The sequence below is a fragment of the Gymnoscopelus braueri genome, assembly GCF_963280865.1.
Source record: "Gymnoscopelus braueri genome assembly, chromosome: 6".
Lineage (NCBI taxonomy): Eukaryota > Metazoa > Chordata > Actinopteri > Myctophiformes > Myctophidae > Gymnoscopelus > Gymnoscopelus braueri.
This window is the reverse complement of record NC_137607.1, coordinates 30,354,316-30,379,249: the sequence shown is the minus strand read 5'-3', so window position 1 is coordinate 30,379,249 and position 24,934 is coordinate 30,354,316. Positions and strand designations below refer to the sequence as shown.

The window sequence follows — 24,934 nt, the reverse complement described above, 5'->3', positions numbered from 1 at the left end:
CACTTTAAACCTAGACATGGGATATTATATATTTGAAAATTGCCGATCTACAAACTCACCAACGCGTCGCGATGTTACCCATTGTGAGCTTGTAGATCTGCTATTTTCCAAAAATCTTGAGGGGAAAAAAGTGGAAAATGTGGAATATTGTTTAATCTACACATATTTGGTAGGGGCTCCCTGGCACAAATTATAATTTCAGATGGGGGTCCGTGGAAAAATACATGAACATGTTTGAGAACCACTGGTTTAAACAACAATCAAAACATTTGGATACAAGCCCAAATATCAACTACATTTTAGAAAGAAGCCGCTTATAATAAGCAGACATGGCAACACTGTCGAACACTGGTACACATGTTGTGTGTTGTTGAAGATCACACCCACACGCAGCCTCCACTCCCCGCAAGGAGGGGCAGTGCACCAAAGCATTATGGTCATTGTAGTATTGCAGCAGTCCAGTCAAACCCTAGTCAAACACACAGATTTCATTATTTTTCTGGCCATAGGGTGCACATTTTAAATTGTTCTACTGTTATCTACTACAAATACTGTTAACATTGAGTGATTGCAGTTTCTTCCAGGGGTGAAATGCTCCTTTAAACCCAGGATTTTTGAGCAATTTGCGTGAAACTCTGTCATCTATGTAGGCTCCTTTTTCACAAGATTAGGTCTGTGGATCGAATGGCTAAATCAGTAAGGTACATGCCGCTTAAACTCAAGGTCCCTGGTTCAAGCCTCACCTCATGCAGGGTACATTTCAATTGCAAAAAACAAGACTGCATCAATTAATGCACGAGCAATTTTTATAGATAACATGAAATGCTTATTTGAGAGTTTTTGTATGACATGTATGACATACTTTCTTGTGAAAATAGCTGATCTACAAGCTCACAACTTTTTGGATAGCAACGTTTTGTGAGCTTGTAGATCGGCTACTTTCACTAGTTTAGGTTCCGAGGAGACATGCAAGAGTTTATGATCTTCAACAGACACCATCAAGCTGGACAAAGCTATACGTACAGCTCAATTGGCAGTGTGGCAGCCTGTGAGTCCTAAGGTCAAGGGTTTGATTCCTGTCTCTGGCCATGGGTTGAGGTGTCCATGAGTGAGGTGCTTAACCCTGGATTGCTCCCATGTATGCAGCGATGACCGGGCCCTCACATCAGGGTCTCCATATATGGGCATAAACAGGGCATGGACAGTCAGATATAGAGATATATATATTGATTTTTCGCTACCTCTCCGTCTCTCTCTCTCTCCCCCTCCGTCTCTCTCCCCTCCCTCTCTCTCTCCCCCTCCGTCTCTCTCCCCCTCCCTCTCTCTCTCCCTCCGTCTCTCTCTCTCTCCCTCCCTCTCTCTCTCCCACACGCTGTCTCTCTCTCTCCCTCTCTCTCTCGCGCTCCCTCTCCGTCTCTCCCTCCCTCCCTCGGTCTCTCCGTCCCTCCCTCCCTCCCTCTGCCTCTCTCTCTCCTTCTGTCCTATACTATCCCGTCTCTCTCCTCCTGGAATCTAACTTCTCCAACATGTGAAGTTACCCCACCAATCATCTCCGTGGATTCACACACAGCTACACAGCACACACACCTATCATCTGTGTGGCATATGGCACATGCTATTTGCATACACAGGGCAGTGGGCACAGACCCGATATGTGACACAGACACATCCAATAAGAAAATATAACACAAATGATCAACCAAATCATCATTTTGAACCATTAACCAAACCGTTATGTTAATAATATCAACAATCTTTGATATAACTGCCCCGAATTCTAACTTTTGGCTTGAACTTTATTAAACCTTTGACAGCATCAGAATGTGACAGTGCTCCAATCATTTAGTGCCATCTTGTGGCGAGATTTTTGTTTTCACTTTGCTTTCACTTTGCAATCATCCGGTCCACTCGGGTTTTATTAGACCCGTCATTTCTCTGTCAGATTGAGCCCCGAAACCCGAGACAAACGGTACCGATTCCAAACCGGACCTGGAGTCACTTATTGAGAATGGACCCAAGACCGAGCCGGGTCCGGGTTGATTCTCAGGTATTTCGGGGGTCGGGCTAACCTGACAACCTCTAGTATATATGGTCATCACAGTGGTCATCATAGTGATGGAAGCTCACTTAAAAAAAATATGGATTTTTTGAAGTGCATAATCCTATTTATAGGTTATTAATGTCATCATGTGTCTCGCTAGCCAATCACAGTGCTGAATAGAGTCAGCCAATAGAGTCAGCCAATCACAGTACAGCTAGGGGTGTACTAATGAGCCAATCACAATACAGCTAATGAGTTGTCCCAACCCCACTTATAGGGGCGGCTACACCGCCCAAAAATTAATTATTTGTTTTAAATGCATGGTAAAGTAGTTAACCACGTGAACACTATAGTAGCAACGCTTTGTGAGCTTGTAGATCGGCTACTTTCACTAGTTTTGGTAGAGAGGAGATATCACATTTCTCTATTGATAAATGCTTTGTGAACCACTGATCTTAGTTATAGTGAAACAGGGGCTCGGTTCATGGCAGAAGGGTCTATGATCTTCAACAGACACCGTCAGGCTGGATGAAGCCTTAGCTCAATCATTAGTGTGACAGCCTGTGAGTCCGAAGGTTGAGGATTCGATTCCTGTCTATGGCCATGGGTTGAGGTGTCCATGAGTAATGTTCTTAACCCTGAATCCCTCAGCACTTTGCTCAGCTGTTGAGAATGCTCATTTCATTGTTAGTTGCATGGGCTGCTTTGTCTCAAGTTCAATCTATTCTGTTTCTACGTCTTATTGTGCTATTGTTGCATATCGCTTTTTGCCTATCATGCTTCGGACACGTTTATCGCTGCTTGCAGCTATATTTCCCTTTGTTTCTTCTTTTGCTGCAGTTTTACTCCACTACAGCAGAATATGTAGGATACTTGCTGTAATCCATTTGGTCTCCTCCGTACGTGGCTCCATGGTCTTACTTTCCTCCAGAAAAGTCACAGTGAGCTATTAACTGACTGTACATGTTTAATCATCTCCCAGCCGGTCAAACAAAACCAGACCAGGGTGAATTGTCAACTGCGTCATTACTAGTAACTAGCTCTGCTTTGATGCTAGAAAATATCATTTTCTTTGTGCATTATTTATAAATTCTTGGTTTTAAAATGATATTGCAAACAGCTTTACATGAAAGAGCTTTATTAAATGGAAACTTGCACATAATCTGTAATTGCAGAGCAGTAATACTGGACAGTTAGCATAGATACAGAGACAAACACAATTCATATCAAATACACGTGGGTGAGGTGGAGAGGACGACCGTTGCATAGAAATCTCAGCCCAGTGCCTTAGCTGTGTAGGGAGGAGAGGTTTGTATCTTCCAGATACACTGACTAACAATGTTTCTACATAAAGTTACATTAGGATAGGATAGGTGCTGGATCAAACAACACCGTGTAGAGTTGAACAGAAAGGTCTGCACACCAAATAGCTCCCGTAGAAATCATTCTGCGTTATCATTCGTTTACCATGTTCTTTCATCTATTATAACAGGATCTACACTTGTGATAAATAAAATGTTATATACAACAACAAAATTAGACAGGAAATAGATGGCGAGAGGGTAGAAGCTACAAAAGAAAGGCAGAGAAAGAGGTGGGGGGAGCAGGAGATCAGAAAACAGTCTTACCATCTCCTACCTCCTTCTGTCAGGCGACAGACACTGATCATGGGTGTGTGCTATATGTGTGATGCACAACCGGCAGGTAGGAGTGCTTTGCTAGTATTTTTCTGTGATAGCCCTTGTTTGATCAGGTGCCTGAGCCCCTTTTTTGTAGGTGACATCCGGGGAGCACAGCTTCCTCTATTTTTTTGTTTTTGTTTTTTTACACTCTCTCCCTCTCATAATCGCCTTTCCCCTCTACTCCCCTTCTATGAAAGTAGTATATTAAGAGCCCTTTATTGTTTATTTATTTTTTTATATTAAAAAAAGACCTTCTAGGTGTGGTTTGGTGACGATTTAGCTAAAACACAGTCGAATGCCGTTTTTGTGCTCTGCCGGGCAGAACGTGAAGGCTCTGTGATGGGAACCCGACCGCCTCCGTGGAAGGGGGGCTGTATCAGAGTTCATCTGATCACCCAGAAAAGACTTGGTCTTGATTATGAGGAATAGACTTTAGTCTTCATTCTGCTCCTCTCCTTAAGAAACGAGGAAAATCCCTTTAAAACCCATTTCATGAGTAGTGGTTCTGTATTGTATTTTTTGTTGGCCAGTCCAAATGAGTGACTGACCCCTTCCAAAACTCCCTGTGGTCCACAGCATGGCCCACTATTCCAGTTTTCGAGAGAACGCCTTGCGCGTTGAGACACTGAGCCTGGCCTAATAGCGTCAGCTAACTCTACCCCTTATGCTATGTTAACACACTGTAGCGTACACAGCTTATACCCTACAGACAAAGCGCTATGTGTCTCATATTGATGTCGAAGGCACGGATATTTGCTTCTTTGCTACGTGTGCCCCCCCTGTTCCATTTTCCATCCAAATAGGTCTCAGTTCCATTTCATGTAACCTGAGTTTTCTTCTCCTTTTTTTCTTTTTCTTTTACTAAGTCCATGATTGTTTGTCTTTTATAGCTTAGCGTTCTGAGGTTGTTGCTTTTTTTAGTCCATGAGATGCTTCTATATGCTGTTTTTAATGTTACTCTGATGCTCTGCTGTTTTGCGCAGCATGGTGCTATAAAGTCTTAGCCAATATATTATTTTGTAGGAGTGTGTAGCATGATTATTCCAGTTATTCCAAAGCAGTACTGCGATGTACTGTTTCTCCATGTGCAGTGGATGCACAGCCCCTGGTGTGGTTGGAAATGTTGGGCACCATTCGGAATGAAGGTCAGCAACGAAAGCTCAGCTGCGCTTTGCTGCCACCTGCTGCCTCAGTCTCTCCCTCCTCTTCTTTTCCGTGAGCCTGAAAGGAGAGGATAACGTGCGTTGGTTTGTTGTGAGCAGTGGTGGAAAAAGTACTCAAATGTTTTACTTAAGTAAAAGTATCAATACTGCAATGTAGAAGTACTCTGTTACAAGCAAAAGTCCCGAATTCAAAATGTACTTGAGTAAAAGTACAAAAGTATTTGTATCAAAATGTACTTAAAGAACCAAAAGTAAAAGTACTAAAATGTTTGAATATAGCGTTGCTCACATCGCTATTTTCAAATAGCCTAGGTATAACATAGGGCTGTATGTTTTATAATGTAATCATTTATATCTGCAAAGTAACTAGTAACTCAAGTTTTCAAATATTTGTAGTGGAGTAAAAGTACAATATTTGCCTCTGAGATGTAGTGGAGTAGAAGTAAAAGTGCAAGTACTGAAAATTGGAAATACTCCAGTAAAGTAAAAAATACCTCAAAATTGTACTTAAGTACAGTATTTGAGTAAATGCACTTTTACTAGGTTTTTTACTAAGTTACTTCACACCACTCATCCGTTGTCTCCGTTTGAACGTTCTGGCCTATATATATAAACATGATGAAAACCCGGGCCCGGTACCTGCGGTTGCGAGCCTCCACCAGCTCGCTGAGCTGGTCCTGAGCAGCCCTAAGCTCCTCCAGACTCTGTTGGTAGCTGAGGTCGGCTGAGCCCGACCTCTCCAGGACGGACACCTGGCTCGACAGCTCGCTGGTCCGATCCCGCAGGCGCTGGATGGATGTGTACAGGTTCTCATCATCCTCCTCCTAAAAATCAGACGTCACAATTTTGAACATGGATGCTTCTATATGGATGTTGTGCGCACAATACAAGTGAATCACGCCCAAGTTTGCTCATCTGATTTAGGACAAAAACAAGGCATATGATGATGACTGCTTTTGGCTATTCAAAAATAGCAGATCTACAAGCTCATAGCGCGGCACTCTGTCCTGCGCTATGAGCTTGTAGATCTGCTATTTTTGAAAAATCGTGAAAATGTGTGCAAATCTTTGAAAAAAAAAATGAAAGGGACACAGGGAAGGTCTACATTACAATACCTTAGCGTTGACGATCTCAATGTGAATAAGAAGAGATGCCAGCTCCAGCTCCTCACTGTAGCTGTTCTTCAGCGGGACACTCCTGTAGCCTGACAGCAGGCAATGCAGAATAGACGACACGACACGTTAGATCGTTTATTTGTCATTGAATATTAATAATATTAATAATATTAAAACAACAGGGGATGTACGGGGTGTTATGGGTCTCTCATAATGTTAGAGGCCAGTTTGTGATGAGACGGCTCGGGTTTCTCACATTTGGTTGTGGAAATAAAAGCAGACAATCCATTGAGACGCTTTGATTAAATTAAGTTGAAAAAAAGTGTTTAATAGCTCTATATTCCGATAACAATCATTGCTATAGAGCGTTTGTTCAGTAACAGGGGTCTCCCCATCTCTCCAGCAAACCAGAAAATACATTTTCAGGTCAGGATACCAATTTTGTCCAATCAGGAAAGAGAATTAATTAATACAGGATAAAGGATAAACAACTGAAACGGAAAGTTATGAAACAAAACAAAATGCAAAATGACAAAATTAGAACTGGGACACTAAAGGATCTCTCCTGCTAAAGAGCAGGAGAGATCCTGTTACTGAACAAACACTATCTATAGCAATGATTACTATGGGAATAGAGAGATTTAACTTTGTAATAAACAAAACAATTTTTTTTACCATCACACACACACACACACACACACACACACACACACACACACACACACACACACACACACACACCTGTTCGGAGGGAGCGCACAGGGTAGGTAGCCTGGGCCAGGAAGTTTGGGTCACTGAACATGTCCTCCTCGTAGACGGTGAAACGCAGGAAGGTGAAGGCTGGGTTGTGGATGTCAAACACAAACTGTTTCTGCAGCCACACAGGGTTCAGCCCGTTGTCCGCTGTATGGGGGAATGAACATGACAATGATTCTACTGGCTTTGGAATTCATTCATCATAAAGAGTTTTAACCACTAAAGTAAGTCACTGTTTCTCAAATTACCCCAAAGTACCCATAGGTGTACTTGTTTGGGATACTCCTAGGGTCCTAAGACAGTTTCAAACGTTTATATTTCTTTCTGATATTGGTTGTGAACAATTTATCCTATGTTCATAAAAGTTAAATCTGGACATTGGACACTAACATACACAGAATCATCACTATATGCTATATATTTTCAATACAAAGAATTGACAATATAGTCAGCCACCTGCCAAAATAAAAACAAGTCACTAGCTCACTGTATCATTTATTTGACCTGTGAGTGAGTTTGAGTATCAAGGAGGTAAAAGAAGAAGAAATAAAGATAAGTGGACCAAAAACCCCAAAAGCTACTAAGACAGAAATACTGGAAATTGTAGCACCCTGGGCCTAGGCTACTTCATCATACGATTAGTGAACACAGCCGATCGACAAGCTCACAACACGATGCGTCGCAATGCATTGTTAGCGTGTAGATCGGCTATTTTTACTATTTTGGAAAAAGGAAAATGAACATTATAATGACATGCCCATAATAGAGACGCCAGGTTGAAAGTGGTTAAGGAAACAAAGTCACTGTGTCTCACCTACGACATCGGTCTTACTCTTGCTGCAGTCATACTCAGCACCGCCGATCTCCACATCCACAAAAGGACAGACGATGCTGCGGCCGTTCTTGGGCAGATGGCGGGCTCCCAGCACCTGACACACAGAGCACAACGTGGCCAAATACATAATACGTAAGAACAAGAGGCAGAAAAGAACTAGGACAGAGATTCACAACCTGTGGGCCATATAGCAGTGACACTGACAAAGGTCCTACGACCGAAACGTTTGATACTTCTTTTTGCACCTTTCACTTTGAGGCACAGAGCACTTTATGAGCATGTTTTTTTCTCTATTTTTGAAAAATCATGAACATTTGTGCAAATCTTTGAATATATATTTTTTAAAGTGAACATTTGTAACTCAAATCTTTGCTTCTGGAAGTTCAAAACATTATTTTCACGATTGTTCAAAAATAGCAGATCTACAAGCTCACTCGTGCCGTAGATCTGCTATTTTTGAATAGCCAAAGAAATCTAAAATGTCAGAGATGCGTTCCCGGATTGAATGGGTTAACACGGCCGTGTTCATTGGTCAGATGGGTGGTCACATGGGTGGGCCGCGACCGCTTTTCGAGATCTCCAAGTGGGCCCCTGATCAAGAAAAGGCTGGGAGCCACTGAACTAAAGAGATGGAGAGAGAGAGAGAAGAACACAGAGGCGTGTCCTGACTGGTGGATCTGACCTGTAGCTGGATGGTGATTGGCTCCACACGCAGGGAGTCCTTGTCGAACGGGTCGAAGGACTCGTCCCTCATGATGTCCGGCTGTGGCACGAAGCCACTGCCTCCACCCAGGACGAACAACGCCTGGTTCAGCTGCATGGGCTTATCTACACACACACACACACACACACACACACACACACACACACACACACACACACACACACACACACACACACACACACACACACACACACACACACACACACACACACACACACAAACAAATACACACACACATACATACATACGTTTGTATCACTATATCTGTGAGGACATCAAAATGACAGCATCGGAAATAGCCCAAAATAGCTAAAATATTGGAGGGAAAAAATCATGGAAATAGCCGATCTACAAGCTCACAACGCTGTGAGCTTGTAGGTACTATACATTTAAAAAAACAAATACAATTATTAAATTATGTCAGTCATTTCCTTGTATATTTAAGTTATATTTCATATCTGGCCTGCATCATTTTAGTTTAAGAAAGCTAAAAGGCAAACAGAAATATATATATATATTTCAAATATATTCTACTGTCAGAGCACAATTAAATCGTTAATCGCGAATTATTTGTATGACAACTAGTGGTCAAGTGAAATGTCTGAGTGTGACACTGACCTGGGGTCTGGAAGTTGAGTGCGACCAGCTGGGATCCGCAGAGCCACATGGACAGCGGGTCGTAGTTGGAGGAGTCCAGCCTCTGTCCTCGAGGGTAGACCCTGGACAGCTGACGCCTGTTGTACTGCAGGAAGCGCTTCCCCCGGGCCCGCGTCGCAAACTTCTCCGCCTTGGTCTCCGGGAACGAGGACATGTCCCTGTAACAGGCCCTCTCCGTCCCTATCTCTGGGGAGGACAGCGGGGTGGCAGAGAGGACATCACATATACATGTTAACCCATAAAGAGCAGGAAAGCATCTGTCATTTTGGATTTTAACCACTTTAACCATTATTTTATACTTTGACTATTAAAAAATAGCAAATATCTGCTAATTTTTAAAAATCATGAACATTTTTGCAAATATTTTTTTAAGCGAACATTTGTAACTCAAATCTTTGCTTCTGGTGGTCCCTGGAACTAAATATTTTGAGATGAGGGTCCGCGGCCTTGACATGAACAAGTTTGAGAACCACTGATATTATAGCAACATAAGTGTTTCAGAAAACTGTTAGGACTCATACTGTCCAACTACGACAGTATGAGAAAGCACTGACTGCTACACCACAAGTCAGGATTCAAACCGTTCTTCCTGGAACATTAGCGCGCAGAAATAGTATCCACAGTTGCATCAATAAATAATAAAACACGTTTGATGTCATTGGCAGGTGCATTTTGGAGCTGTACACAGCCCACCAATGAGACTGAGCAAGTAGACAGAAATGGATGTTATAGTACAGAAAGAGAGAGAGAGACAGAGAGTCAGAGGAGAAAGAGAGACAGAGAGAGTCAGAGGAGAAAGAGAGACAGAGAGACAGAGAGAGTCAGAGGAGAAAGAGAGTGAGACATAAATAGGTATATAGAAAGAAAGAGAGTGGACGAGACACAGACAGGCAAACAGTGTCCTTACTCTCCTCGTTGAAGGGGACAGGTCTGCAGTAGACCACCAGCTCAGACAACTCCACCGCAATCTTCTTCCTTCTCTCCATCTGCTTCTCCTCCTGCATCTGTTACCATGGAGACCAGAACGCCTCAGTAAGGGCATGCACACACTGCACTCCAACCATGGGGGAACCGCCCGCATACAGAGCTGAGCTTTGGAGGAGGAGCCGAGCGCTTCCAAAACGTAAGGCCAAAGTTCGACTTTTGAAATAAGCGCTGATGATGAATAAATAAGCACTTTCCTCATCTTAAACGTGGTTTTAAATGGCACACTGCATATTTGTTCTGTGTGTGTGTGTGTGTGTGTGTGTGTGTGTGTGTGTGTGTGTGTGTGTGTGTGTGTGTGTGTGTGTGTGTGTGTGTGTGTGTGTGTGTGTGTGTGTGTACCTTACTGGAGTATTTCCAATTTTCAGTACTTTTACTTCTACTCCATTTCATCTCAGAGGCAAATATTATACTTTTACTCCTCTACAATTATTTGAAAACTTTAGTTACTAGTTACTTTGTAGATTTTGATTATAATTACAAAACATACATTAACCACTTCAGCCCTATATACATTTCGACCTTTTATACATTTGAAAACTTGTGAAATGGGACATTCTGCATAATAGTACTTTCTACTTTTGGTACTTTAAGTACATTTTGTACTTTTACTCAAGCACATTTTGAATTAAGGACTTTTACTTGTAACGGAGTATTTCTAGATTGCAGTATTGATACTTTTACTTAAATAAAAAATGTGAGTACTTTTTCCACCACTGTGTGTGAGTGAGGTGAAGTGAAGTGCTCACCCGTGCGTCTGCGCTCTGAGCAGCCTCTCTGATCTTGGCCACCCAGCTGGTGAGCTCCTCCAGGGTGTCAGCTGCCACATCCAGAGACTGAACAGGGTGAGAGGACAGATTCTGGGAGTGGACAGTGAATACGTAGGGCTTGGAACTCTTCCCATCCTTCAACACCACTGGGGAGATGGATGGAAGAATAGAAAGACATGGAGATATGACAGAAACCCACTTCAGAAATGTATATTATTATTGTCATATATTATATGAAAACAATCATATTGTGCAAGTACTTCATCATTAGTCTATCACGTTGATCTGCTGTTTCTATGTAATACATTCATCGGTAAAATCTGTCAAAGCAGCAAGAAGACTGACAACTTCAGACAACTCATCTCTCAGTACAGCATTTCTGACGCTGTGTAAACTCATTATTACTCAAGTTTGGTCCTCTGCGGAGTCATATGATTTATGACTCACAGCATGATTGACTTCCATTATAAAATTGAAGTTAAATATTTAGAAAATTATAAAACATATTTCTAAACATTAGTGGAGGTATTTGTGTGACGCTGATCGGTCCAGCGGTTTGTGAGATTAGCTCAGGACAGGCAGACAAACAAACACATACACACAAACACAGACCCTCTCATAGACGGCTAGGCTCTTGTAGAGTATTATGGAGTTGTTTTCCACACTCACCTACATGACATGAGGGTACGTCAATGAAGCCTTTGAGGAAGGTCCCCAGCGGGCTGTTCTCTGTGGCCTGAACCCAAACACAGGAGGAACATCCCATCAATGAATGACGATGAAGCGCGTGCGTGCGTACGTGTGTGCGTGCGTGCGTGCGTGCGTGCGTGCGTGCGTACATACCACCACTTCATTTTCCGGCTCACTGGTGGGAGGGCAGGGTACCTCTTCCACATAGTTGGCCGGGAACCACAGCTGCTTCTTGCCTCCGTAATCACCTCGCCACCTAAGGATGAGGACAACATAGATATGATTGATAATGAACGACAAATGACACAGGGGGACTGTAGCTCTTGTTCCGACTGTAGTTCTTGTTCCACTGTTGCATGTTTATAGATCATTTTCATAGCGATTATTAAATTATTAATTATAAAAAATATATATACATATTGTGTATTAACGAATCAACTAAATAGTTTACTCTGAAACCCTAGCTTTAAACTTATGCTAGTGACGCCTTGGTTAAATGAGGAAATAAGGTTAAAAAAAAAGACCCTCTGCAGATTTGGTCTGGCCCCGCTCGGCTGTGATTGGATTTCGCGGCCCCCTAAGTTGTGGGGCACCAGTATGCAAATATGGGGTTTATCACCAGAGGCATTTTTTAAAATCAGCCCCTTCGACACAGAGATTCCAGACTAATATCTATGCAGTGATATTAGTCTGGCCATGCCAGGCTAGATATCTGGCATTTTGGATTTCGTAATATCACGAAAGGGCAAAAGTGTGTTTCCTGGAATTGTATCACTTAAAACCAGCCTTATTTTACACAAAAAATATGAACAAACACAGACTCACCAGCCACCCTCCTGTTTGTCCACGTTGAGGATGAGGGCCTGTTTGGGGAAACACAGCTCGTCGTCTCTCTGAGCGCGATAGTCATACAGTGCCTTGACTGTGCACTGCAACACAACAGGAGTGACAAGCGTGAATTCTCTCTCTGTCTCATTCTCTCAACGATACACACACAGTCCTGCACTGGGTTAACATTATGGCAGTATGTAAATACTGCCATATTTACCCAGATACCCATACAACGAGCAGGGTTGATGCGACCTATGTCATCCGAAACTGACGTCCTGGACAGTGCACTACTGGACACCGACAGCACCTGAAGCTAACCACGCATTATTTCAATATACGTATACGACTATGCAAAAGGTACATACATGTTTTTATTTACTATAATATAGTGAATTAATAATGAACTTGCACACTCATTTCCCAGTACAGAGGAAAAACTCTATGTCCCAATAAATCATTTAAACCGTTGTCTCCAAACAGCAGATCTGGAGGGTTTGAACAGTTGGACTTACCCGTGCCGTGGGCATCTTGTTGGCCTCAACGTAGAAGTGAGGAGTGCGAACTTCATACAGAGCCCCGTAATCAAGCTCCTGTAAAATAAAAGACAAAATATGTTTCAACCTGTTGTTATCTAGTGTTGTGGGAATTCTGGAACTATGCGTTTTGTTCCCCCAGATAAATTATCATGGTGTGTCATGGTATGTTTCATGTATTTCTTGTGATATCTTGACCGTGTCATGTCTGCTGTTTTATTGTATCTGTTGTGGTAAAAACCACAGGCAAATGTCATGATGTGGACAAATAAACATCTATTCTATTCCACTGCATTCTATGCATAAGAATGTCCGGGGACCACCAGGGGTAGAAATGGACCCTTATGGGTCTGTAACTGTAGAGAGTGTACAAATGGAACCACTGGATTTTACAGTGTAGATTGGGGTCCCCAGAGGGGGAAAAAGAACTGTATCAAATGGGGGTCCATGGGCCTAATCATGCATATCAAACTGGGGGGGGGAGAGGGGTCCTTAAAATGAAAAAAGGGTTGAGAAACATTGGTGTGACTGACGGTGGTGCCCATGCGGTCCAGGGTGTCCTCGTTGATGGGGTAGCGGAGCCTCATCTTGCGGTACAGAGGGTGTTTCTCGTAGTAGCTGACCAGGTCCACCAGGCTCTCAAACTCTGCCGAGCTGCCCAGCATGAAGAGACGACCCTCCTGCTGGATACGACAGTGCTTGATCTTACCCTCCGCCCTACGGATGGAGAGAGGGAGGGAGAGAGAGAGAGAGGGAGGGGGAGAGAGAGAGAGAGAGAGAGAGAGAGAGAGAGAGAGAGAGAGAGAATTCCACACCACCATAAATACAATGTGGGTGACACATGAAAATGTGCAAAAATGTGCACTGCAACACACGTTGTTGCTTGCAGATCTGCGTTTGTTTTGAAAAATCTTTAAAATGTGTGCAAATCTTTGAATATATATATTTTTAAGCAAACATTAAAAAAAAAACTCCAGAAGCAAAGATTTGAGTTAAATGTTTAGATTTGCACAATTGTTCAAGATTTTTCAAAAATAGCAGATCTACAAGCTCATAGACACAGAGTGTCGCGCAGAGTGCGTGTGTGTGTGTGCGCGCTCCACCTGAAGGAAATAGCATAGGAGTTGAGCTCGGTGCGCTTTCGCACCAGGAAGGCTCCATCTCTGGGCACTCTCATCAGCATGTGTTCAGCCTGAACGCGGGACAGGCTGGAATGGAACCATCTAGAACACAGGCAAAACTAGTTACATACAAACATCCATTTTGTCTCATTTAATAATATCTCATTCATTCATTCATTGACTCAATTCCCTCCCACTTTCACGCAAAGACAACTAATACTAGAGCCTGGCAGATTTTCTTGGGAAGATTTGACTTTTTGGAGATTCCTAAACCAGTAATTACTGATGTTAATATTATAAAGCAGGTCAAAAAATACAAAATATTATAAGTAAATAAGTAAATAAACACAAATAACTTTTTACCCAAAATAGGGACGCCAGGTTGAAGGTTTTTCTGTATCATAATAATTATTATTACCGATGTCGTCAAACAAGTCAAATGTCCGATTCATCAGCCAAACCGATATATCGGTCAGGCTCTAACTCATACACAACATGGTAATAAAGCAACTTCACACACATTTCTTTCCTATGCTATCGCTCTCCTAACCACACACTCTTCTTCACGTCTCACTCTCTGCTCTCGTGTGCGTTGGGCTGCGGCACGGGGCTGCCCAGCCTCATCTCGAACTCGTTGCAGCGTAGCGGCGTGTCCCTGTAGTGGCAGATGAGGCGGTACAGGCTGTCGAACACCAGGTTGTCCGTCAGGTAGAAGCGTGTGAAGCCCGACTCCTGGCGGGAATGGATCCGGCAGTGTTGGACACGTCCGGAGCGCCTGGAAAGTTTTTGTTGTTGTTTACAGGAGGTTGAGAATAACAGGCAGAGACGGGTGCGGTGTGGAGTTCATACATGAATTGGTATGGATGTTGGTCTCATGGCTACAAGTGCTCAGATACAAGAATGCTCGCCCCAAAGCACTCTCGCCCCAGGTCAAATCTGATGACCTCGGAACCACCAGGTTCTCTAAACTTAATCTCAGTAAAAACTATGCCTAAACCTAACCTTATTCCTAACCTTAACCTCAGTAAAACAATTACAAGAATACAGGACCACTGGGGGCGAGCGGTCAGCAAAAAAAAAGGGGGGGCGAGTGTGTTTTCGGGCGAGCGTTCCGGTTACCCTCTGCTCTACCTTCAATGTTTCTCTGGTCTCATTATTCATCCCTACTTTCCTTCTATTCTATTCTATCAATTCCTCTTCTCTACACTTTTTAATTTCATCTCTATTTTGCTCTCAACGCTTCCTTTCAAGGTTCAAGATGACTTATTGTAACATGTTCATCAGTGAAATGGTAGCAGGCAGTGGGAATTATCTCATGGTTATTCTTTCCATTCTACACTGCCAAAAAAATGACCCACAGAGAGCGGTCAGATGTTCTCGGTTGTGGTCCTGTAGACCCAGACTGCTGCTGCTATGTACATACAGTGGTTCTCAAAGTGGGGTCCAATTGGAAAGGAGAGGAAAATTCATATATATATATATATATACAGTATTTTTTTTCCCCATTCAAATTCAATTCATAATTCATAATTCCAGTTTCAACCTGACATTATTATAAAAATTTCACCCACATTTTCACAACTTAAAAACAATATAGGCTATTTTCTGGGGGTTTATGCCTTTTGCAATGCAGTCCAGGTGCATGGCTCCCTGTAGAAACCAGAATTTACATTCACTGGTGAAAGGCATCAAAGCAGCTACATGAGACAAAGTCAACAAACAAAGCGCGACCCACCAGAATGATAGGGTGTAGTCTCCCACAAAGGTCTCGCTCTCCCGGACGAGGAAGGTGCCGTCTTTGGCCCCTCCCTCACAGTACTCCTGCAGAAGTTTCTCGGCCACCTGGCGGCCATCGCGGCCGCCTCCCAGCTTCCCGTGGAACCAGCGCTCTGCACAGTGCTGCTCATTGTTGTTACACTCCTGGGGCAAAGAGAACCAAGAGTTCAAGTTCAAGTTTTGATTTGGGCTGCAGGTTTGAGAAAAGTCCACTTGCTTAAAAAGAAAACACCAAGAAAATGTATGTAGAGCTATAAAGAAAATAAATCAAGTGTGATACAACTTTTTTTCTCCCTTTTTTTTCAATTTAGTAGTTTTTCCCTCACGTGCATCTGCTATTTTTTAATCTAAAAATGGTCCAGATGCTTTCCCGGTTTTAATGGGTTCAAGGAGTAGTTCAACGAAAAAATTACTTATTTTCTATCAATTACACACCCCATGAAGCCTTGAATTCATGGTATTATTCTTTTTTGCAATCCTAGGCCAATAATTTGATTACCGGCAGAAAGATGCTAATGTGTCCGGTAAGAGACACAAAGTAGAGCAATGCGAAAAAGAAAAACAAAATCCATGAATTCAAGGCTTCATGGGGTGTGAAATTGATAGAAAATAAGTATTTTTTTAGTAGTTTCATAATAGTCCTCTCATCATTAGCATTCTCATCATCATCATCATCATCATCATTATCATCAATAGAGGGTATGCGCATGCTTAAAGTGAATGGCACATCGAGTGGCAAAGCAACATGCAAAGTGAGTTTAACATTGTTTAATGTTGTTTAATGCAATCAGATATGACTTTTCTGTTTGGATGCATGGGCTGTCAAGGCCAGAAAGTATTTTTTTGACACTCAGTAGGCATTCCCGCATAACTTCCGGGTGTGATGATGATGTCACACGCATACCCTCTATACTATCTTCAACATCATCATCATCATCATTATCATTGTCATCATCATCTCTCTACCTCTTTTCCTTCATCCTCCTCCTCTTCCTCAGTTGTCTGGTAGTGAGACGTTTCCTCTGAGTAGTAAATCTTATTACGGGTCAACACAAAGTAGTGGGGAGTCCATGTCTGAAACACACATGGGTTAACGTCACCTTCAAGGCTGTGTAAAATGCCCTGTGCATTGAGCCTCTTCCACCCTCTAGTGTTCACACAGAGAAAGGCAACGAGCATTCAAAACTCAAAGAGGCTATGAGCTTAGAGCTCAAAGTCTCACAGACGGCACCTATCCCAGACACAGCGGTGGTGAGATTACCTGTATGGCAAATACAGAAGATGAGGTGGAAATAGATTCATTGCTAGATTATGTATTTATATGGATATTACTTGTCTTGTTTGCTTGCAAAGTTATGTACTGCTGGTAAGGCAATAAAGAAGTATGCAGTACCTAAGCTAGTAGTGTTATTGCTTCCCATTGCTGGTGCGACACACTTGTGCATTCACACACACTCACACTCACACACACACACACACACACACACACACACACACACACACACACACACACACACACACACACACACGCGCACGCGCACACACACACACCACCAATCCATGCTCACATGGTCTACAGGGTCTTCGAGGTACAGGATGCCATTCTTCTGGGAGTTGCTGATGTCATTCTCAGAGTAGCTGGCTGAGGTCACCTCTTCATACAGCGTCCCCTCCACCAGCTTCTTGTGCTGTGACACATTGACAATGAGGTTCAGAGAAGGCTACAGTCGTTTGACCACTTAAAGCCCATGCTTGATGATGAGCCCTATGATTGACCGGAGTCCCTCGAGGCTCTATACCACGGTCTGTTTTCTGTTATTGTGGGGAAAGCTTTCAAAAGAAAATAGCCGATTGACAAGCTCACACGTCACAACACGTTGCAACGCAACCCCGTTGTGAGCTTGTCGATCTGCACATTTTTGCTGGGGTTTAAGTGGTTAAGCTTTACGTGTACTGTAGGCGCAGGCATGTTTTTTAAGTTTTAACATCAACCAATTTCAACAGATAAATTGGTCTTTCTAGATTTGCGAATGTCAATATCATGACCATCAGCCTTGTTGTTTGACAAATTGTCTGTCAGTTTGTTAAAGGACGACGTCACCCATTTTCAACCTATCTTCATATAATTTGTACTCACTGATGCTCATATCTAGAGAAAAATCTACTTGATCTGTGACAGGTTTTTTTTCAAACATGATTTTACATTCTTCATTTAGATATTTCTTTACGCGAGAACAATGGCTTCCATTACAGCATGTTAACTTTCCAGGAATAGAAAGCCTGCAGTTTCTATTAGCTTGGATTCCCCATCAATGACGCCACTGGTAGGCGGGTTTCGGTAACTGTCCACAGCCCCCCAATGAGACACAGAGTGAGTACAGATATATCTTATAATGAGCATTAGTGAGGACCAATTATATGAGATAAGATAGGTTGAAAATGGGTGAAGTCGTCCTTTAGTTTAAGGGACAGCATGTGTGTGTGTGTGTGTGTGTGTGTGTGTGTGTGTGTGTGTGTGTGTGTGTGTGTGTGTGTGTGTGTGTGTGTGTGTGTGTGTGTGTGTGTGTGTGTGTGTGTGTGTGTGTGTGTGTGTGTGTGTGTGTGTGTGTGTGTGTTTGTCTGACCTTGATGAGGATCTTCCTGCGCAGCTGGTAGGGCGAGGGCAGCTCCTCGGCATTGGTGTCCACCGGCTTGGTCAGCAGCAGGTCCCCAAACACCTTCTTGAAGTGAGTAGCCATGTTCCTCTGTTGTACCACGCTACAGTGGTCCTCTATGGACAAGATCACAGGGTACCTACACACACACACACACACACACAGTGATGCATGTTAGTCTGTTCTTTAAAAGTGTATTTGTTGTAGCAGACAGCTATTGACACTGTCTAATGGCGATCATGGGAATTGATAGGAAAAATCGAATTGCAGAGTGTTCACATAAACGGAAAAGCAACTCTTTCTTTGGCTATTCAAAATAATCCTTTTTGAACTGTGGACCCCCCAAAATAATCCTATTTGAACTGTGGACCCCCCAAAATAAATCATATTTGAACTGGGGACCCTCCACCCTGACAAGCACTTGGAATTGTAGGAGTTGAGGCATTACATTTAGTTTGACTCAATCCCCACAGATAAATATTGTGAAAATAGCAGATCCAGAAGCTCACAACGCCTCGCACAGCTATTTTCACAATATTTGCATCATTCTTATACTATTTGACAATGTTTGACCCGTTTTTATAGTATAGTTTGTTGATTACTTTTGATGCACTAATGGTCTTTTTCTTTTCGAAGTATTAAAAAGGTCTTAAAAGTCCTTACATCTTCACTTCAATGTCATCTGCGGACCCCCTCAAAAATCGCGTGGCACCCCCCTGGGGGTCCCGACCCACGGTTCAGAACCACTGCCTTGCTCCAACACAGTGTCCTCCTAAAGGTACTCACTCAGATGTGATGAAAGCATGTTCTTTGATCGTATACAGGACGTCCAGGAACTTGATCTTGGAGGTCAAGGTGTGGCCGTGGTAGATGATTGGGAGGTCGTCAGGCCCATCCCAGCAGTCCACTGAAAACCAGGGGACAAATGCCACAAATTATTATTCTCTCTTCTCACTCTTCTTTCTTTTCTCTTTAACCCAGTGGTTCTCAAACTTTCCCGTGCCAAGAACCCCCAAATGGATACATATCAGCCCACGGACCGCCATTTCAAAAGATATGCCAGGGACCCCCAAAAGAGACAATTTCTAAGGCTATAGCAGTGATTCATTCCGAACCATTTTAATTTCAAGGAACCCAATTTGATATGCATTATTAGGCTACGGACATTTGTATCTCTGGGACCCCAATATACACTGTAAAACTCAATGTTAATCTAACTGAGACTCAATTGAGTCTCCTACTGACCAGTCACCCCATCATCAAATTATTGGCTTAGAAATGCGACAAAAACAAAATAATCTCCATGAATTCAAGGCTTCATGGGGTGTGTAATTGATAGAAAATATATGATTTTGGGTGACCTACTCCTTTAAAGGTGGGAACACACCTTTGTGCTACTGGCTCTTCCATTCTCAAAGCCTCTCTAATCATTTTAAATCTAGTTGTAAACATTTTAACAGCATAATAATGCACTCTGGTTAAGACGTTCGCCTCTGGAGACACATATACACCTCTGCCTGCCTGGGATCAAATGCCAGAGCTTTGTTTCTGCGCCTCTCGTACAATGTCTCAGCTTTCCATCTGTCTGTTTAAGAAACAAACAAACAAACAATAGCAAGGGGAGCCGACTACCCAGCCAACTCTCTAGTTTTAACCCATTAAGACCTGAAGCCGATTCTACATGTCTCCTAAATCTCAACAGTATTCTGAAAAACGTATGTTTCTATATCAGTGGTGCTCAATATTTTTCATGTCAAGGACCCCCAAAATTATATGTATTTGGCCGCGGACCCCCATCAAAATATTTTGTTCCAGGGACCCCCAGAAGCAAAGATTTGAGTTAAAAATGTTCGCTTTAAAAATATATATATTTCAAAGATTTGCACACATTTTCACGATTTTTCAAAAATAGCAGATCTACAAACTCATAGCGCGGCACTCGGTGCCGCGCTATGAGCTTGTATGTCTGCTATTTTTTAATAGCCCAAAGTGTAAAATAATGCTTTTTAGCTCAAATAAAAAAATGACACAGTTCCAGGTCAATCTGGGAACTCATCTGTGTCACTTGGGATTTCTTTGGCTATTCAAAAATAGCAGATATACAAGCTCATAGCGTGGCACTATGAGCTTGTAGATCAGCTATTTTCTTTTAAGAAAACATGAAAATGTGTAAAAAAAAAATTCCTGTTAGGATTTAGAAGACATTTGTAGAATACCCAGAAGCAAAGACTTGAGTATAAAAATGTTTGCTTTAAAAAACATATATCTAAAAAAAAAAATCAGAAATGACACAGTACACGCGTTCCCGGATTGAATGGATTAAAGAAATAAACCAAAAGAAAAACGTTTGGGAGGCTCTCACGTTCGATGCAGCGGCAGCCCATCCTCAGACAGCGAGCGTAGGCTTCAAGAGACGACTCGCTGGAGAACTGGTCGCCTGTCAGATACCTAAGGAGAGACAGAACGCATAGGTGGAGCTTTAGTGCAAGAGGGTTCACAAACCCAAACCTTTCCATGTCAAGGTCTCCCAGTGTCAGAAGCAATGGTGGAAAAAGTAAAAAAAAAAAAATCTTAAGTAAAAGTATCAATACTGCAATGCAGAAAAACTCTGTTACATGTAAAAGTCCGGTAATCAAAATTTCCTTGAGTAAAAGTAAAAAAATATATATTGTCATCAAAATATACTTAAAGTACCAAAAGTAAAAGTAATGGAAAAATCACAGCCCCCTCACGCATTAGAAGGACATTCTAATGCGTGAGGGGGCCGTGATTTTTCCATTGCTTTTTTCATTAATTTATTTTATTTGAAAGTGAAATATCCCTTTAGGTACAGTACTTAAGTAAAATGTACTTAGTTACTTTCCACCACTGAGTGCAAGGGTTCACAAACTTTTCCATGTCGAGGTCTCCCAGTGTCAGAAGATAGAAAGGCAGAGGGAGAAACAAAAAGAGAGACAGAGAGAGAAGAGAGACGGGGAGGGGAGGGGAGGGGAGGGAGACGTACGTGTTGTGCGAGGAGGAGATCCAGTATTGGGACAGGGGTCTCCTCATGTCGTCGGGGACAGCGGGAGAAGGCCGAGGCTCACACACAGCGTTCTCCTTGGAGAACAGGAAGGTCAGGAACTGGGAGGACACAACAGAATGGAGGAGGGGAAAAAATGATTACCTTGTCTGTTCATAGCAGGACTGCAACTATAAAAAAAAAATCTGCGATTATTCTATCGATTACTTTTTCGATTAATCGAGATGCGCTTTTTAAAATAATTATATTTGTCTTAAAAATACAGAAAATAGTCAATCTACAAGCTCGTCCTTTGAGCTTGTAGATTGGCATTTTTTTGTGGGCCTGTAATACCCTGTAAATGGGTACTGTAATAAAAAAATAGAAAAAAATAATAAAATAAAAACTATTGATTATTTTTGCGCGGCAAAGCCGCGCCTCCGACCAAGTGGAGCTTACTATGTAACCGTGCTCGGGTTGTGTGTGTGTGTGTCACAGACTCTGTGTGCAGTTTCTGTGTGCATGCACTGTGCACTCTGGCCCCCAGAGGGCGCCAGAGTGCAGGAATTTAGACAATGCTCTGATTAAAATGCACAACAGCCTGCAAAACACACACACACACACACACACACACACACACACACACACACACACACAATGTCAATGTTCTCTCCCCATCACGGTGAAATAACACGGATTACAAGTCCGTAAATACACAATATTTTCGAGCTGCGTTCGCTTCCAGCGTTCGCACGTCTTACTTGTATTAAAATCTATTATTCTTTTTTTAATAATCAGTTAAATCGATCAATTTGATTAACTGTTGTACCCCTAGTCCCTGGGTAATCTCTAGCCTGGCATAGCCAGAAGATATTAGTCTGGAATCTCTCTGTGGAACCTGCATTTCTGCATTTTCCAGGCTAGGTAATCTCAGTATGAGTTACTGTCTGTCTGTATGTGTCTGCATCTCTGTACATTATATTTGCATGTGTATGTGTGTGTGTTTCACCTCATCAAGTTGTAGCATGGGCTCCAGCTGGGCTCCACCCCTCAGGTATGCCATGAGGAAGTCCCTGACGCGACCCAAGTCGGATGCCCACGACTCCTGTGAGAGACAGTGTTATAAATGCCTACCACCTAGTAGTACAGGACAAGAACATGGGTTGTGAACCACTGCTACATAATATATACATTGAAAACTTGTAGCTATTTTTAACTTTTTGAACTGGTGAAATGGGGACATTCTGCACAATGAGTACTTTTACTTTTGGTACTTTAAGTATATTTTGATGCCAATACTTTTTTGCTTTTACTTACAAGTACATTTTTAATACGGGACTTCCACCTGTAACAGAGTATTTCTCTACATTGCAGTATTGATACTTTTACTTAAGTAGCACATGTGAGTACTTCGTCCATCACTGGTTATCGGAGTTGAGGGGAGGCAAACGTTTTCTTCTTTTTTTTTGTCTGTACCTTCTGGTCCATCTGTAGGAACTTCTGGAAGTCGTAGAGAGAGATCTGACAAAGCTCTGGCCTGTCCACATTCCTGCAAACACAATGATTTAGAGCACAGTGATGTCAGAGAGAGAGAGAGAGAGAGAGAGAGAGAGAGAGAGAGAGAGAGAGAGAGAGAGAGAGAGAGAGATGGAGAACGGAGAAAGAGAGGAAGAGAGAGACGAGAGAGCGAGAGTTGCCAAGCTGCCAGATGGCAGAAGAGAGAGAGGTGGAGTGGTAGAGAGGCAGAGAGAGGTGCAGCTGGAATGTGAGAAAAGGATAATGCGATAAATTAAAAGGAAAAGAAAAAAACATTGTTGTTGTTGTTTATCTCAAATTAGACCTTATATTTACTATTACATGTTCTTGTCCTGTACTACAGAGATGGTGTGTCAATTTAACCCATTAAAACAGGGAAAGCATCTGAGTCATTTTAGATTGTAACCACTTTTTATACTTTGGCTATTCAAAAATTAGCAGATAAACAAGCTTATAGTGCGTCACTTCGTGCAGCTCTATGAGCTTGTAGATCTGCTATTTTCTTTAAATCGTGCACATTTGTGCAAATCTTTGAGTATATTTTCTTTTTTTAAGCAAAATATTTTCACTCAAATCTTTGCTTCTGGGGGGTCCCTAGAACAACATGTTTTCAGATGAGGGTCGATGGCCAAATACGTATCATTTGGGGGGTCCGCCTTGACATGAAAAGTTTGAGAACCACTTATATAGCAACGCAGGTTTTTTTCAGAAAACTGTTACGATTTTGAAGACATTTGTAGAATCGGCCTCATCGTCTCAACAGGGTTAAAGGAGAAAGTTGACGCACAGGGAGGACAAAAACAAAGGGAGAGTGAGAAAGGAGCAGCAGGAGGCTGGAGGAGAAGCTCACCTGAGGGGGAAGGAGAGTTCCAGCTGCTCGATAATCTGGAGGAGCAGACGGGAGGAGTCAGGCGCCAACGGGAGAGAGAGAGGGAACAGGGAGCAATGATAAGGGTTGGGGGTTAGGGTTAGTGGTTACCATGGGTGTCCAGGGGCCAGTTGCACCACCTCACACTAAGCCTAGTTATAGCTTAAACACATTCAATCCGGGAAAGTATCTGTGTCATTTTTAGATTTCTTTGGCTATTCAAAAATAGCAGATCTACAAGCTCATAGCGCGGCACCGAGTGCCGCGCTATGAGCTTGTAGATCTGCTATTTTTTGAAAAATCGTGAAAGTGAGTGCAAATCTTTGAATATATATTTTAAAAAAATATATATATATTTAAAGATTTGCACACATTTTCACATAATAAACAAAAAATAGCAGATCTACAAGCTCATAGCGCGGCACTCGGTGCCGCGCGATGAGCTTGTATATCTGCTATTTTTGAATAGCCAAAGAAATCTAAAATGGTTAAATGGCTTTTTTAAAAAGCCATTTAAGCTATAACTAGGCTAAGTTTGAACTTAGTGTGAGGTGGTGCAACTGGCCCCTGGGCCTTCTGCTCGGCCGCTCTTCAACTCTGGAATACCCTCCCTGACCACCTGAGGGCACCGCAATCTGTTGATGCTTTTAAAAGAGGACTACTAAAGACCTACCTTTTTAACTGAGCGGTTTTGTTTTTTTGCTACACTTGTTTTCTCCTATGCGTTATTATCACCTTTTACATAATCTTTTTGTTTAGTTTTGTGATGTTTTATGCAAATGTTTTACCCTGTCTGTAGCACTTTGAGATTTGTTTCATTTATTATAGAGATTTTGTATTATTTTACGTGTGCACGTGCGCGTGTGAAAACACAAATTCTTACTCACACTCCTTTGTGCGTCGAACATCAGCGTTCTGTAAAGCTGTGCGAAGTTGGGGTATGACAGATCGCTCCTGGGCTCCACTTCCTGCACAGACAGGAAGTACAAGTGGTAATATTAACGTTTATCAGAATCAGGTTCAGTAACATGTATGGGGCTAAAAACTTGCTTTGGCAAATGGTGCTGCTATAACTCGACAATAAACACTTGGACAATGGGACTGTTATTTTATAAAAACTGATCATAGATCAACTACTAACAATTGTTGTCACCTACAAATCTCTATAACTGAACTTCAACAATACAGTCTAGGTTC

General features: G+C 42.3%; 1 protein-coding gene across 1 annotated transcript in view; it reads right to left on the bottom strand.

Annotated features, from left to right (window-relative positions):
* Positions 1 to 3,936: 3,936 nt before the first annotated feature.
* LOC308087673 (1-phosphatidylinositol 4,5-bisphosphate phosphodiesterase gamma-1-like) overlaps positions 3,937 to 24,934 on the bottom strand; it is a 35,801-nt gene continuing 14,803 nt past the window's right edge. The window contains exons 6-32 of the mRNA XM_080431729.1: positions 24,625 to 24,705; positions 23,720 to 23,754; positions 22,810 to 22,882; positions 22,343 to 22,438; positions 21,337 to 21,455; positions 20,695 to 20,780; positions 19,119 to 19,239; positions 18,303 to 18,471; positions 17,247 to 17,366; positions 16,645 to 16,752; positions 15,638 to 15,822; positions 14,477 to 14,677; positions 13,885 to 14,004; positions 13,315 to 13,498; positions 12,761 to 12,838; positions 12,243 to 12,346; positions 11,571 to 11,673; positions 11,397 to 11,463; positions 10,707 to 10,873; positions 9,881 to 9,977; positions 8,935 to 9,159; positions 8,275 to 8,420; positions 7,572 to 7,686; positions 6,743 to 6,904; positions 6,002 to 6,090; positions 5,526 to 5,710; positions 3,937 to 4,944 (exon numbers count right to left, since the gene is read on the bottom strand). Coding sequence (XP_080287855.1) covers positions 4,884 to 4,944; positions 5,526 to 5,710; positions 6,002 to 6,090; positions 6,743 to 6,904; positions 7,572 to 7,686; positions 8,275 to 8,420; positions 8,935 to 9,159; positions 9,881 to 9,977; positions 10,707 to 10,873; positions 11,397 to 11,463; positions 11,571 to 11,673; positions 12,243 to 12,346; positions 12,761 to 12,838; positions 13,315 to 13,498; positions 13,885 to 14,004; positions 14,477 to 14,677; positions 15,638 to 15,822; positions 16,645 to 16,752; positions 17,247 to 17,366; positions 18,303 to 18,471; positions 19,119 to 19,239; positions 20,695 to 20,780; positions 21,337 to 21,455; positions 22,343 to 22,438; positions 22,810 to 22,882; positions 23,720 to 23,754; positions 24,625 to 24,705 — 3,297 coding nt within the window. The 3' untranslated portion in view covers positions 3,937 to 4,883. The remainder of the gene's footprint in view (positions 4,945 to 5,525; positions 5,711 to 6,001; positions 6,091 to 6,742; positions 6,905 to 7,571; positions 7,687 to 8,274; positions 8,421 to 8,934; positions 9,160 to 9,880; positions 9,978 to 10,706; positions 10,874 to 11,396; positions 11,464 to 11,570; positions 11,674 to 12,242; positions 12,347 to 12,760; positions 12,839 to 13,314; positions 13,499 to 13,884; positions 14,005 to 14,476; positions 14,678 to 15,637; positions 15,823 to 16,644; positions 16,753 to 17,246; positions 17,367 to 18,302; positions 18,472 to 19,118; positions 19,240 to 20,694; positions 20,781 to 21,336; positions 21,456 to 22,342; positions 22,439 to 22,809; positions 22,883 to 23,719; positions 23,755 to 24,624; positions 24,706 to 24,934) is intronic.